Source organism: Lissotriton helveticus, chromosome 12 (genome assembly GCF_964261635.1).
Source record: "Lissotriton helveticus chromosome 12, aLisHel1.1, whole genome shotgun sequence".
Taxonomy (NCBI): Eukaryota; Metazoa; Chordata; class Amphibia; order Caudata; family Salamandridae; genus Lissotriton; species Lissotriton helveticus.
In genome coordinates this window covers 797,344,874-797,358,681 of record NC_136073.1, presented here as the reverse complement: position 1 = coordinate 797,358,681, position 13,808 = coordinate 797,344,874, and the positions used below count along the sequence as shown (strand labels likewise).

At 42.8% G+C, this 13,808-nt stretch overlaps 1 protein-coding gene across 1 annotated transcript in view; it reads right to left on the bottom strand.

Moving 5' to 3' along the window:
* Positions 1-2,886: 2,886 nt before the first annotated feature.
* ECM1 (extracellular matrix protein 1) overlaps positions 2,887-13,808 on the bottom strand; it is a 37,684-nt gene continuing 26,762 nt past the window's right edge. Inside the window, exons 6-7 of the mRNA XM_078670741.1 lie at positions 9,380-9,467; positions 2,887-4,218 (exon numbers count right to left, since the gene is read on the bottom strand). Of these exons, the coding sequence (XP_078526867.1) occupies positions 4,063-4,218; positions 9,380-9,467 (244 nt within the window). The 3' untranslated portion in view covers positions 2,887-4,062. The remainder of the gene's footprint in view (positions 4,219-9,379; positions 9,468-13,808) is intronic.

Sequence of the window (13,808 nt, the reverse complement as noted above, 5' to 3'; positions counted from 1 at the left end):
ACGTTGTACTAGTATTCCTTCGAGTGTAATAATCAACTCAAGGTTTTTTAATAAAATAATTGATCAGACGGCAATTAAGACTAGACAGTGCAGGGTCCTTTTTGACTACATTTGTATTCTATGCAGACCAGAAATTGAATACTTGTTTTGCCCAATAACATTAAGCTTCTGGAATGTAGAAGCGCAATGAAGACTGTGGGGCAGATTTACAAGCGCCTTGCGACACTTTTGTATCACTTTTCCCATGTTAAAAGTGACGCAAGGGACTTGTAAATCTGCCCCGGTATTACTACTACTGCAATTATACCTCATCTTATTCGTGAGACAATGGCAGTCTCCAGTGAAGCAGTGCCATAAAAGTGGGAACATATTTGGAACCACTCGGCATAACATAAGACTAGCAATTGAGGTAACTATTAAGACGGCCCTGTGATTTATTTTAGCATTTTGCAATTAAATTGATCGAAATACAAACTATTAATCAGGGAACTTAACCTTGATGAAGACTTTGAAACACTCTTGTCCTGAACTCTGGACACAATAGAAGGAATGGCAAGCTGCACCCGCACTTTGCATTGTGATTGCCGACCAGGAGGAACCGTGAACGTGTTGGATGGTCAACTAGAAACAATGAGTGAAATCTGATGGGAGGGAACCAGACACCCAAAAGAGGGACATTTCCAACAAATGCACCAAACAAAGCCAACATTTGAGAATGGCGCAACAAAGAACACATGGAAATCGATGGGCGTTCTTGAAGCCCAAAGAGGAGATACAGCCTTTCCTACAGACAGTGCATGCGCGTTGCCTAGGCTCGACCTAAAAAGTGGAGTAATCCACCTTGCTCGTAAAGGAAGAAGGAGATATTGTGACCCTTCTACCTGGTTAGAGTGATGGCAACTGGGAGGTGAGCTAGAATGTGTGTTGTGTGTCCACTCAGGTGCTCATACACACATTCAAGACACTACACAACTGAGGCCCCACCTACCTGAACAGTTGCATTTCCATTCACAAACACCTCCACTCCACAGGACTCCTACTCGCACACATCCCACACACACACAGACCCAGATCAGGAGGATGGGCATTCCCGTACAATGCTCCTAATGCGTAGAACAACCTTTTAGTCCATATCAGAGCCTCATTCTCTCTTCTTGAATTCCATAAGAAGCGGAAGACCTGGCTTTTTACTTAACTACCATAGACAGGTCTAGGCGCGCATACACACCTGCTCAGTGCCAGAATACCCTTGCATGTGTGCTTTGCAAATGCATATAACAAATCCAGGCATTAAAGTACCTCATGTGAGCCCAGCCATGAGTGAGACCAAATTGAGAGGATTCTATCATCATTATTCTGCAGTCATGAGCAACAACATCCATCTTGTGGCAGGGGAAGCATTTGAAGCTTACAAGATGGCTGCCACTGCTGACTGTGTGAGTAACAGAACACCAAAGAGGGGCCATAGCGGAAGGAAACTTTAACACATATGGCTAGTGGAGAATGATAAGCATTGATGAGACACAAATTCACTCCTAGGACATCTGATCGGCCAGCCTAAAGCAGAGCGCTCTCCAGTGAGATACTTCCACTGGCTCCTCCTTTTGCTCTTCAGGTGGTTTGTTCAAGGCGGTTATTAATGCTAGCAGACATCAGGCACTACCCAGGAATGGGTCTGTTCATTTTTGGTCAACCAGAGTCAACAGAAGAGGATCGGTGCCACTAAGCCCTGAATAAAAAGTAAGTCTGGGTTTGCCAGGGTTCTTTGCTATCACTGCTGCATTTTTAGGTTTTCAGGCAGACATTCACCCATGTGATGGCACAATGCATGGCCCATTTTCAAATGTATGCGGACGACACTCCGGGAGTGGAAGATCACAAGGAGGTCTGGAAAATACCAGAATGCCTGGGATACATTTACTTAGGAGTAGAGGACAGCTACCTATGATATCTGAGGCCAAGGCGGAGACATGGCAGATTTGATCAGAAACACTTTACCCTTCAAAGTGCTTTAGGTCCTGTGAATGTCAAGTCCACAGGCTGTCAGTCATGAACCAGGGCGTTCTGTGCGAGTCTGAACTTGGTATGATGAATGGTGTTGTCAAGAAAAGGAAGAGCTTCCTTGTGAGGCTCTGGAAGGTTCCCAGTACTCCTCCAGGCAAACCTTTTGTGATGGAACTTGAGTACATGAGTTCAATCCCTCATAGACCTTCCACAAGGGAGCTCCCAAAAAGGACGTGTGACAACTCAACAAATCCAAGCTCGACTGCCAAGGTGACCTCTACCCTTAATTGTAGTGCAGGGTTCAATACCAGGTAAAAACATTGATACCCAGGAGCATGGAGGCCCACTCAAATTTAGAAAGGATCCTTATGAAGGTTTGACCTGGTCCTAGGAGCCACTGACATAGGGAGCTATAAAGAGCAGGAAAAGTGAAATAAAGGGAGAAAGTTTGATACAGTCGTGTATAGCACATGAATATAGTTCCCGGTGAGGTCAGATGCCCAGTAGACCATAATGCAGAAGGTAGGAGCCTTGAAGCATAATATGATCTGGGAGAAATTGGTAGTATAAAATATAAAGTAAACCTATATATTGATGCCAACACTCTTTGTGGGTCGCGTTTTATCAGTGAAGGAACCAGTTGGGTCTTGCAGTGTAGTGTGCATGGTAATGTCCTGTATACAACCAAAGACTTCCATTTACTTTTTTCATAAAACAGTATGTTTCCTTCCATGTTTTTTAAGAGTGATAATTGTATTCTATTCCACCCCCTTTATCTCTTCCGCTTTAGCCAACATTTTCTTAAGGTGCAGCAATATCACTCACTCCTGCTGAGGCGAGGGCCAGAAAAGCACTCCAAGAACCACACGCGATTTTAACATGGTCTTTTTAGTTATTTTATTAGGAAGATTTTATTCAACGCTTATGCAGTTTGTACAAAATAACACACTATGCTCCAAATAGTGAAAGTGGTGCAAACAGCATTTGAAATGCACATCGGCAATATTCATCAGGGCGTGAGGTACAGCCGGCTATGTGAATACAGTACAATGTGAGCGAGACTATACTGGAGTTGAGCGAAGCTCCGCCAACACTAGGCGTTGAGAATATTACCGCTTCATGTGTGGTGCATGACTCCGTACACACACACAGATAATGCTTATGTGGTCCCAAGGTGCATGGTGCTATTGCATGGTCTAACAGTTCAATTAGTAGATTATAGACACCCTTGTATTCCACACACACAAACAGTGGCAGGACACGTAGGTGGTTACAACAAATAATGCAATGTCCCTATATAAAGCAGAGGATAAATGCACCATATATGGACTGAGGAATGCCTTGATGGTTGATACAATATATTGTGGAATTCACTACATCATCATAAAATAACTTTCCCATGTAAGCACCGCAGCATGCAATGCTTACAGGTAAACCAGTGCATGCTTGTCCTTTATATACATAATGTAACTTTGCCATATATATACTATAGTGTGCCTTGAGTGTGTAGAAAGGATACAGTGTGATCTGTGCCTTATGGCACATGTGGAGCTTGCCAGTGGAAGCATCAAGTCCAAAACTATGGATAACACCAATCGTTACACTTCTACAACTTCTCGTGGGCTCCCTCGGATGTGCTATGTGTGCTTGTCTGGGGTGCAGAAAGCTAAGAGGGCATAAGGAGACCCTGGCCATGGCAGAGGGGCTATATAAAAATATACTGATGTTAAGTAGCCTAGGTCCACCACTTTGCCAATTTCCCAACACGAAAGGTCAATGTGCCCCAAAAATATTTTCTAACAACCCAGGTTAACCAGAGAAACAAAATGCGGTGAATGGGGAAGACCAGCCGCCTGACCATCCGCAGCTGTTTTCCACTTTTCCTCTGATTCCAGTGGCTTTGGGAAGAGATCTTCGGTAATATTTAGGAGATATATTCCTAGGTCAGGTTATGGATCTACCTGGTTTCCAGCCACCCGGCAGAGCAGTTTTTACAACAAATGCTTGAATATAAAGCTTGAAAGTCTATGGAGAGGAGAAACGATGGCGATCCAGCCCTTAATACTCGCTCCCTGAAGTGGCGACCACGATGTTACGCAGGTAGTTGAGGTTGAAGCACTTGGCTCTTTCAGACTCCGACTTACTGCAACATTTCTCAGTGTCTTTCCAGGAGTCTTTCTTGGTGGAGCAGAGCATCTCAATGAAGGCGGCCTTCTGCAGGAAACAAAGAAAGAGCGGACAGGTCAGAGCCACAGAAACCAGCCACGACGGAGCTCTTTGTAGAGAAACAAGCAGTTCATCGCAAATCACTGCATTGTCTAATGCAAGCTGGAGATCAGTATGGAAGCGGTATAGCCGAAATAGGACAGGGAACCCCCCACACACACGCCCCCCCCCCCCCCCCCCCCCAAGACAAAATCACTTTACAGGTATGGGAGCGGGGGGAGAACAACATCCAAAACAGGGACAAATGGGGTATGATTTTAAGGCATAATCAATGACCTTTTTTGACACATGGACATTTTTGATAAATGTGTCATTTGTGTTAGTCATTGCAACACAGTAGTATTGAAATATAAGCTTTATGGAAATTGTTAAAAAATCTAAATTAAAAAGTATGATTTTTGGAAAATGATATAGAGTGTAAATGTGGTCCTTCCACTTTTGGATTTACTCCTTCTGTAAATGCTAAGCCAGGCTAGGGGGACCTCTTGTTCCGGAACCCGGTATAAGACATTGTGCATAAATGTAGAAAAATATAACAAAGCACATTTGCTACAGTTGCTCTCACTTTTATCTCCTTAATAGTCATAACAGGTGACCTGGATAGCCATCATTGCTCAGAATACTCAGTGACACCCGCTATCAAATCAGAAAATACTGCAGCCAGCCGCGACAAGGACCATGTACTAGCCGACATGATGCTGTTGCAGATATTTGAGAGACCATGATTGCTTAACATATTGTATTCATCCTTGGGCCAAGCTCTCTGTGCGCAATGCATCTCCTTAAAACATCTTATAGTTTCAAAGCAAAGAATGGCAAAGATAATTTAAAAGTTTATTTACCTGTAACAATAGTTTTATACTGCGGTATCTGTCAGTGATTCCTGTGCTTTACATTCCTGTACTTCGCAGCTCCTCAGTCCAGACTGAATAAAAATATTTGTTGAGCGCGCTATCATATCATAATAGGGCATCCTGGTGATAAGGGAAATCCAGAGGAGGGGAAGCATGTGCTAACAAAGGAAAAGCCAGATATTTTTTTTCCCCGAAACAACATGAGATTGGAATTGACCCAGAGCTCTGGGTTGTGGGAAGAGAAGTGTTTCAAGTTTTTGCACCCAAATAAGGAAACAGGCACCTCACATACATGTCCTCATGCTTTTAGTGATGCACTGGAGATTGGTGGTCATGGAGCACAGGTTCCAGAGGGAGCACAAGAAGTGATCCGATCAGGAGCGGCCAGTGCAGGTAAGAGCAGTGGGGTGTATTCGACAGAAAATTATTTATTTCATTTTCTCTCGTCGTCCTCTGTCAAATCCCCCCCATTCTGCCCCTCCGCTCTTACCTGGACGGGTCGGTCCTGGATTCGATGCTGAAAACAGAGAAGATTTGTTTCATGGAACGCACTGTCACAGACACACATTGCCTTAAAGACGGTTTACATGGCCAGTGAGAGTCTACAAAGAACAGAAAGGCGTTCGGAGATAACAGAGCAATGAGGCACCCTTGGGTAAGATACACATCAGTGTTCTACGTCAGTTGAAGGCGGCTTATGATCTGTTAGAGTATTTCAGTTGTCTCGTGGAAGAGTCTTACTGCAATGAGGAGGTAGAGGAATAACAAGTCCACGTATGTATTAAAAACACACAGATGACTGATCCGTTGGGAGAAGGAAAGGCAGTGGTCCAAGATGAATACAAAATATCCTTTCAAGTCCGCCAGGATGGTCAAAGGCACAGATACCCCAGCCACAAAGAAAAACCATGAAGTCAGGGGGGCTCCAAGGAGCCACTTCCATTCCACAGACACCAGAAACCCATCCTAGACTAGTCCAGGAGCGTACTGCTTTCAATTCAAGGAGGCGATCTGTCAGTTGACTTATTCTTCAAGAATTTTAGAGGGGAAGGAGTGACAAAGAGATAGGCCAGAAGTTGTTGAGAAGCTTTGGATCTGCCTGCCGAAGATGTTTTTCAACAAATAAAACAAACATGCCGCCTCGCTTGGACCCAACGAAGAGACAAGATAAGATCAGGAGCTGCAGTCACGCATAGGCAGGTCACGGGTCTTGTGGATATCCAGATGTAATGGAGAAAGCAAGAAGAGTTATAGAAAAGTCAAAGAGAAGGTTGACCTTCTATACAAGGCTAACGGTGCTGAAGCCATCTCCTTGTGTGAGAGATTGTGCTCTGATGTCAAAAGTGAGAGGGAGATTTGCGTCTTAGTAGAAATTAGACAAATAATTGCAGTTTGCAATAAGGCCTTTTGAACTTCGCAGCAAACACCGGCTCAAAGAGATCTCAAACTACGATGTAAACCAACCTCCATTTTTACTGAAAGCTTTGCCCGCTTCCTATATGTTCACTCTGCCAAGAATTCAGGAGTCCCCAGTGACCCGATACGCATTTGTTGGCCAAATACAGTGTATGACTCTTACCTTTTCATATTCAGAGGCTCAGGTACGTCACTCCCATTCTTCCACATGTGTGTTGAAAAACTTGTTTAATCCTTGATTTTATCTAGGATTGACTACAGTAAATCTCTTTATCTGGGATTAACCAAGTAATCTGGTTTTAAAACACTGCATCCAGACTCTTGTTCAGTTTTCTAGCACAGCCTATTTCTTCTCACTTAATCTGCCGGCATTACCTCGTCGTAGCCAAGCCAATGGTCTTTAACAAGGGGACTGTTTTTATTCAGAGACGTTTAATTCACTACACGCCTTCTAGCTCTGTGAGCTCCATCTCAACTGATCTTCTTGCAGCTCCTTCATTCTCTAAACTCTAGCATTGGTGATTATTCCTTTTTTCACTCAGTTTCCAAGTATTACACAAATGTTCCTCTCATTATGTGCCCTGAAACCATCCACTTAATTTTACATCAGAAGATTATAACTTGGGTCTTTCCGCTGACCATGTAGAAAGGCGTCTAACGATTCCTCAGAATGAGGAGAACCTAGTAGGGCAGCAGTGCGCTTTTATAAAACACTCATTCATTCATTGTTCAGCAGGATGGGATATGTTGAATAAAAGTATGCAAGAGAAAGTTTTGGTTTAATGCAACCTTCTCTTCCCTATTCTAGACCTCGAGGCACTTCTAGCTTCGAGCATGGGTAAATAATGCTCTATTGTACCATGGAAAAAGTAAGAAAACAGGCAGCGCACTAGACTAATTGAGGTAGAAATTATATATAACCATTGTCGGAAAGTATGGATTTGGTCTCAACTAGGCCCAGGGGCGGCTCTAGGCTCATGGTGTCCCTGGGCAGGAAGCGTAGGTAGGGGGCCCCGGAAGAGGGGGTCCGGGCGGGGCGGAGCGCGGAGGCCAGTGAAGAAGAGGGGGGGGGGGTCAGGGTGTTTGGAAGTGAAACAATGCCGGAGGCCGCCAAATCCCTGCCAGGGGCTGCCACGCAAATATGTATCCATCCTCAAAGGATTATTATATTAAGGATATATATTGGCGTGGTGGCCCCTGGGGTTTGGTGGCCCTGTGCAGGTGCACAGCTTGCACATGCCGCCCCTGCTAGGCCTGAGAAAAATATATGTTACGCTGGTGAACTTTTGATAATTTTGCATTACTCTTGGTCAGCAAGATGACACATTGTGCAAATATAGGCTATTTGGGTAAAAAGGTATTGGGAGTGTGACATTCGCTGTAAAAGATGTATCGTATGCACATTAGGACAAAGCAAATAACAGAACCAGAGGAGCTGTTATGCGCGGTGCTTTTGTTTTGTGTAAAGTTTTGGTGCAATAAAATGCATCTTGAGGCTAAAAGTGGGTGTAAGGATGGCTTTCGTGCTAATAAAACAGCCCCTAATGGCAGTTTTGCATTTCGCATTATTATGCACAATAGTTTCAAAAAATCACGTAATCTCGCAAACTACGAGAGTTTCACGCACTCGAAGATTAAGCACAGATTTATTTATACCCTTATGAACAACAGGAAGTGGACAGCAATTGACACTCTGTATAAGAAAAACTGACTAGAATCGCCAGGATCTGCCTGGGTTCCTTGAACCTGCAAGGAATATTTTCTTTTAAGTTCAAAGAGGATATTCTTCCTATGAGGGCCTCCCTACTTGAAGTTAAAGACCCGGGCTTCGTAACCACTCCTGGCATGACAGCTGGTAGTTAGATCTCCGTCTGTCTAACTGCGACAGACTTTGAGGTGTCTGTTGGTCACAGCAACAACAAAGTGTTCAAAACTGGCCTTGCATCAACAGTATCTGACACTCTCTTGATATTTGGAAGAGCTGGGTACCACTGATCATCCCTCTGCTTATGAACTTTACACAATGAGAGTAGTGAGTACTCCACAGATTAGCGTAGAGCATTTCACCCAGGTGTAGTGAGTGCAGAACCAAGTATGTGGCATTAGTTGTAGATGTGAACCATGTGCAGAGCTACCATCTTGATCAACGCAGGGCATTTATACCTATGGACGGAGAACGTAGACCTAATCCAGTGACAAACTGTATGCAGTGAGAATGCACAGGGAGGACCCTGATAACCAAAGTGCCTCAGAGCTATGGGCAGTAAGCATGTAAAGTGTCCAGGTGCTATGGTGCATTCAGTGGCATACTGCGTTTGCTGCCCTGCGACGGCAGCAGATAAGAGCGGGGAGGTTCTGCCGATTACTGCGGTTCCCCCCTCACGACGCCCCCTCCCCATGTCACTGGATACATTTGATTTCATACAGCCAGTATATAGTTACTCTAGTACCTCACCGGAATTCTTTCAATACAGTTTTTCTTCTCACAGTAGACATTTGCGGCACACAGCAAGCGGATGACCCAGGGTTACATTTTGTTAGTGTGGGTCTGGAATATTGAGGGGTCACAATAGCGTACCCAGAAATCGAGGAACCAAATATTGAAAGGTATGTTTGTATAGATTTTCTATACCTAACAGCATATACACACCTTGGCGACAAATCTATGTCTTCATGGTACGTAGATGTGGACTTGAAAATCGTAAATCCTTGCCTCCCACTGTGCCCTTGCCTCTTCAGTATTTTGTCTCTCAATATTCTGGTCAACATATTGTGAGCCTTCGATGTTCAGCTTTGATATTCCCTTCCAAAATCATTCTTGGTTAGGATAATCACATAAATCTGTCCCAACCCGGCACCCAGCGCATGCCGCCACGTACCTTTTGTTCCGCACATTGTATTCCTTCCTCCATCGTCTGCTGGCAGCAGTCGTCTGTCAGGCTTTTGACTAGCAAAGGAATTTGTTTCCTAACAAAGACAAAAAAACAAACTCTTTTTCACTCTTAAAAAATGGTGATGTTTTACCATCATTCATATGCCCAAAATCATTCACCGCGTGAAAATCTGCCATTTTGAATGGTCATTTACAGAATGACGGCACTTTACATGTGCTGGAAGGGTGAAAGGAATTTTTCGGCCCAAAGAAATAGTGGGGAAAAAAAGAAAGCCAAAAAACATTTTTCTTTAAAACACCAAAACATCAGACAAGAACCAGGAAGTAATGAAGGGCTACAGTTAAAATAATATATACTTATTAGGAAAGGAAACTTTAAAAAAGAGGGGTCACAGCGGTTCTTCCCCAAATATAAGAAGTCTAAAAAAACAAAAAACAATTCAGTAGATGGTGCTGTACAGCCATATGCTGAAAAATCTAAATTAATGTCAGTTAAAAACAATGTTTAAACGGAAAATAATGTAAAAAAAAAACTAGAGAAGATAGGATCCACAAATTAATAATTCCGATATTAATCTTCCAAGATTAATTTCAAAGTAATTCATGGATATGAAAATTAATCGCATGCATCCACTGGAAATGGGGTTGAGTGATGAATAAAACAATGAGGACCTCTAAAATCAGAATATCAAAGATAACCGGGATCTCAAAGATCTGGTTCATTTGTTTCAAAAACAGAAGAAACTATGTAAACTACTGCCCTCTTATGGCCTGTCATTGTCACAACCAATGTTGTGTCCACAATATACCCAGAAAAGTTCAGAAGGTGACTAGCTCTGTAGAGCGCTATTTCACACATCCCATTGTTTTTAGGACTAACAAAGTGTGATAACATAGAAAGGGAGACACAGCATCAATTCTGCGTTGGAGAGGATTATAGCAGTGAGCAATCACAAAACAATGTTTTTATACCAGGGCGCCATATTCTGTATTTAATCTCCATGTAGCAGCATGATCTACCCTCTCACCTCACAAGTCAGAGGCACCCTTTAGTCTATTATTTTATGCTCACCCCGGTTGAGGATCAATAAATATGTTATTAATAATAAATATATATATATATATATATATATATATATATATATATATATATATATCTTTATTTCTCTTTTTATTTTTTATCGGGAAAAAACTTAGGTAAAGTTTAGCTTAGGTTGATGAGCGATCAAAAATGGTTACAAAATAAGACCTCAAAAGGCAGGAAATAGACCAGTTCATGTAGAAACTTAACCTTAACTCCCACCCTGCGATGCCTTCTTCATAACCTTCACACCTATGATACTTGTAATCTATAATACCAGTAAGAAGGTATGAGTAACTTCTAGGACTGCACAGAATGACAACTAGAAATTGATAAAAGAAGGAACTCAGGCACACAAAGCAGAAACTGCAAAGGTATGGTTTTATAGAAGGAGAAATGAATAACAAAGGATGACACATCAGGGTACCAAACAACTATGCATCACCTTGTTACAGCCTTTAAATAAGCAACAGTAGCTACGAAGATCAAAAAACACAATTGCCCAATGGGTTTGTTCCTTTCCACTCGAACTTACTATCCAACACATTTTTATTGTGACATACTCCATTGCTATTCACTAACCAACTTTAACACAAGATGGGCTGTGGGCATTAAGGGTAAGTTATTACCTTTTCTGGTTTATTTCCTATTGCTTTGTTCTTCGCTTTCTAACCAGTATTCACTCACATTCACTTCAACTAAAGTGTTTTTTTTTAAATTTCGATTTTATTTTTGCGATACAAAATCCAATGCATAGTGGGAGTGCACCCAGGCCTAATGTGGATCTGTGTCCTATGTTAGGAATGAGATTTCACTGCTTATAATTACTCAATTTAAACTCTTTAGGCAATAAGAACCATCACTGTGCACAGATTTAATGAGCCTCGATGGTACTATGCATTAACGAGCATTAATGGCCCCCCATAACATGGTTTTACCAGGGCAGGAACTCCCCATAGAAGTTATTGTAGAGGACAGTCTACATTAAAGCATTGCTATGCGGGCGCCATACAGAGCATCAGTAGTTGATAACATAAGTAGAAATATGTCTTTATATCTCTTTGTTGTCATTTAATAACAAGGGAAACATGCTGAACGACACTACATTTACAGAATTGGTGAAGTTCAGAGTTTACCACAAGGCATCTTTTCTATTTTCTCAAGTTACTGCAGGACACAGGGAGAGATTAAAATACAGAGCTTTGTTTTTGCCTTTTGTTTGTAATTTACTAAAGCTCAGTGAAGAACCGTGAATTCATGGAGATTTACAGGGATGTCATGGTCCATGGACCAAGCTGCCAGCATCTTCCTAGCATTTCCCCAAAGGCCTGGAGAATTTGGGGTTAGTTGGGGACCACTTCCATCGTTGCCAGGATTTCCCCAATTGAGACCGTGCCTTGGTCCTCTTTCACTCTCAAACAGTGAGTGTAAAAAAGGACGCGACAGCCTACACCGTCAAAAAATCATCAATTTAAGGAACATTGAGGTCTACAGAGTGATGCAGTGTAGTATGGGGATTACTTCTACACCCTGGTGTCGTCGACCACCAGTGCCTTCTACTTTGCATTAGTGAGCTATACCACTGAGCACCTGCCCGCAGCATGATGGCATCGCAAATACAAAAACCTTAGGGTCTCTATTCTGAGTCCACACCTTACCTGGAAGCTATTGCCACCTTTTGATTGGATTGTAATGTGGACTTAAATTACAGCTCCCATGATGCAGATGCTAATAATGCAACGATATGTTTAAGCTGAGAAATATAAGAATACACAAAAACTACAGGCCAGATTGTCATTATACAGCATGTTCAATGTTGCTTCAAAGTTTTTTCCTGAACTGCGCCGCTGGACCCCAGGGTTGCCGGCTAAATGGCTGTGTTAACTTATCAATGTTTCTCTTGAATATCCTTTATTTTTTCAGCTGCCGGCTCCTGTGGATTGCAGGCTATGTGACATGTATTTCTTTATTTATTCTTCGAACAATAAAGGTCTTCAAAAAATTTTTTTTTTAAATGGGGATTACTTCTACACTACAGTATTAGGGTCCCTGTAGCATTGTGACCAATGTGTGCTGTAGTGTAGGGAATGTACACTGCTATTCTTGAGCCTCTGGACTGTAGTGTCCCATCTCAGTCGTGCAGCAGAAACCATTGCTATGATAACACATTCCTTGTGTTTTAGGGATAGATGTAAACCTCTCCTAACGTCTATTTTTCTGGGATGAATCTAAAATGCACATATCCCCCAGATGCCGCTACAACCGAACGGTAAACAACGTTTACCACAAATCTTTCTCCCCGCAGGTAATCACAATGCAGTCGTTGCGACGACTGCATTGTGATTCCGCATACCATTACTCCGCAAGTCGGAACAACGACTTGCGGGGGGGGGGGGGTGTTGGATTTAAAATCCATCACCTTCCCTAGTGGCCGCACAGTCTGGAGTTGGAATAGTACATTATACCAACATCCAGCACCCCCCCTCCGCAAGTCGTTGTTCCGACTTGCGGAGTAATGGTATGCGGAATCACAACGCGGTCGTTGTAACGACCACGTGGTGATTCCCTGCGGGGAGAAATACAGCGGGATAATATCATACATTCCATTTGAACCATGTGGGGCTCTACAAGATGGCTTCTCTTCCAGTCCACAGACAAAATAACTCTGCCTGGTTATAGACAAGCCACTTTTCTTCTTCTTCATAAACTGGGTCTAGCGTACATCTGTTCCGTCACAATGTACCACCTCTTCCTGTTCCCCGATATGTTCCCTTACGCTCTCATCGTTCCTGTGTTCCCGCCTTCTTCAGAATCGCCCTTTCTTCCTGTTACACTAGTGATCTATTATATTCTGACTTCGGAAAAATCTCCGAAACTTTCTATTCTTTCACCATTACTAAGACAGTTCCTTTTAATACGATACTTGATGAGATTACTTTACATCTTTTTCATAGACCAGTGTGTATTGTTTTTGAAACTTATTTCTCATAGACAAATCCACTGCCCTCCCACTCCCAGGCAAACCCTCACCATGCCACCATTCCTAGACATGTTGTTCTCTCTCTTCCTCTGATTCCTAACTAATACCTATCTTTGCTTTCTTTTACAGCAAGCTCCCTTTATCCCATTCCTCGAGAAGCTCTCTTCACCCGTCCCTACACAGCCTCCTTTCTTTTACTATTAGTACACCTAGCCTCTCAATTGCCATTCCAAGATAAGCTCCCATATGTTCCTGAACGCGCTTCTACACCCTCTCCTCTTGGACAAGGCACATCTCTTCCCATTCGCGGACGAGCTTCCTTCCCTTCTCCATACTCCTCAGTTCCCAGACAAG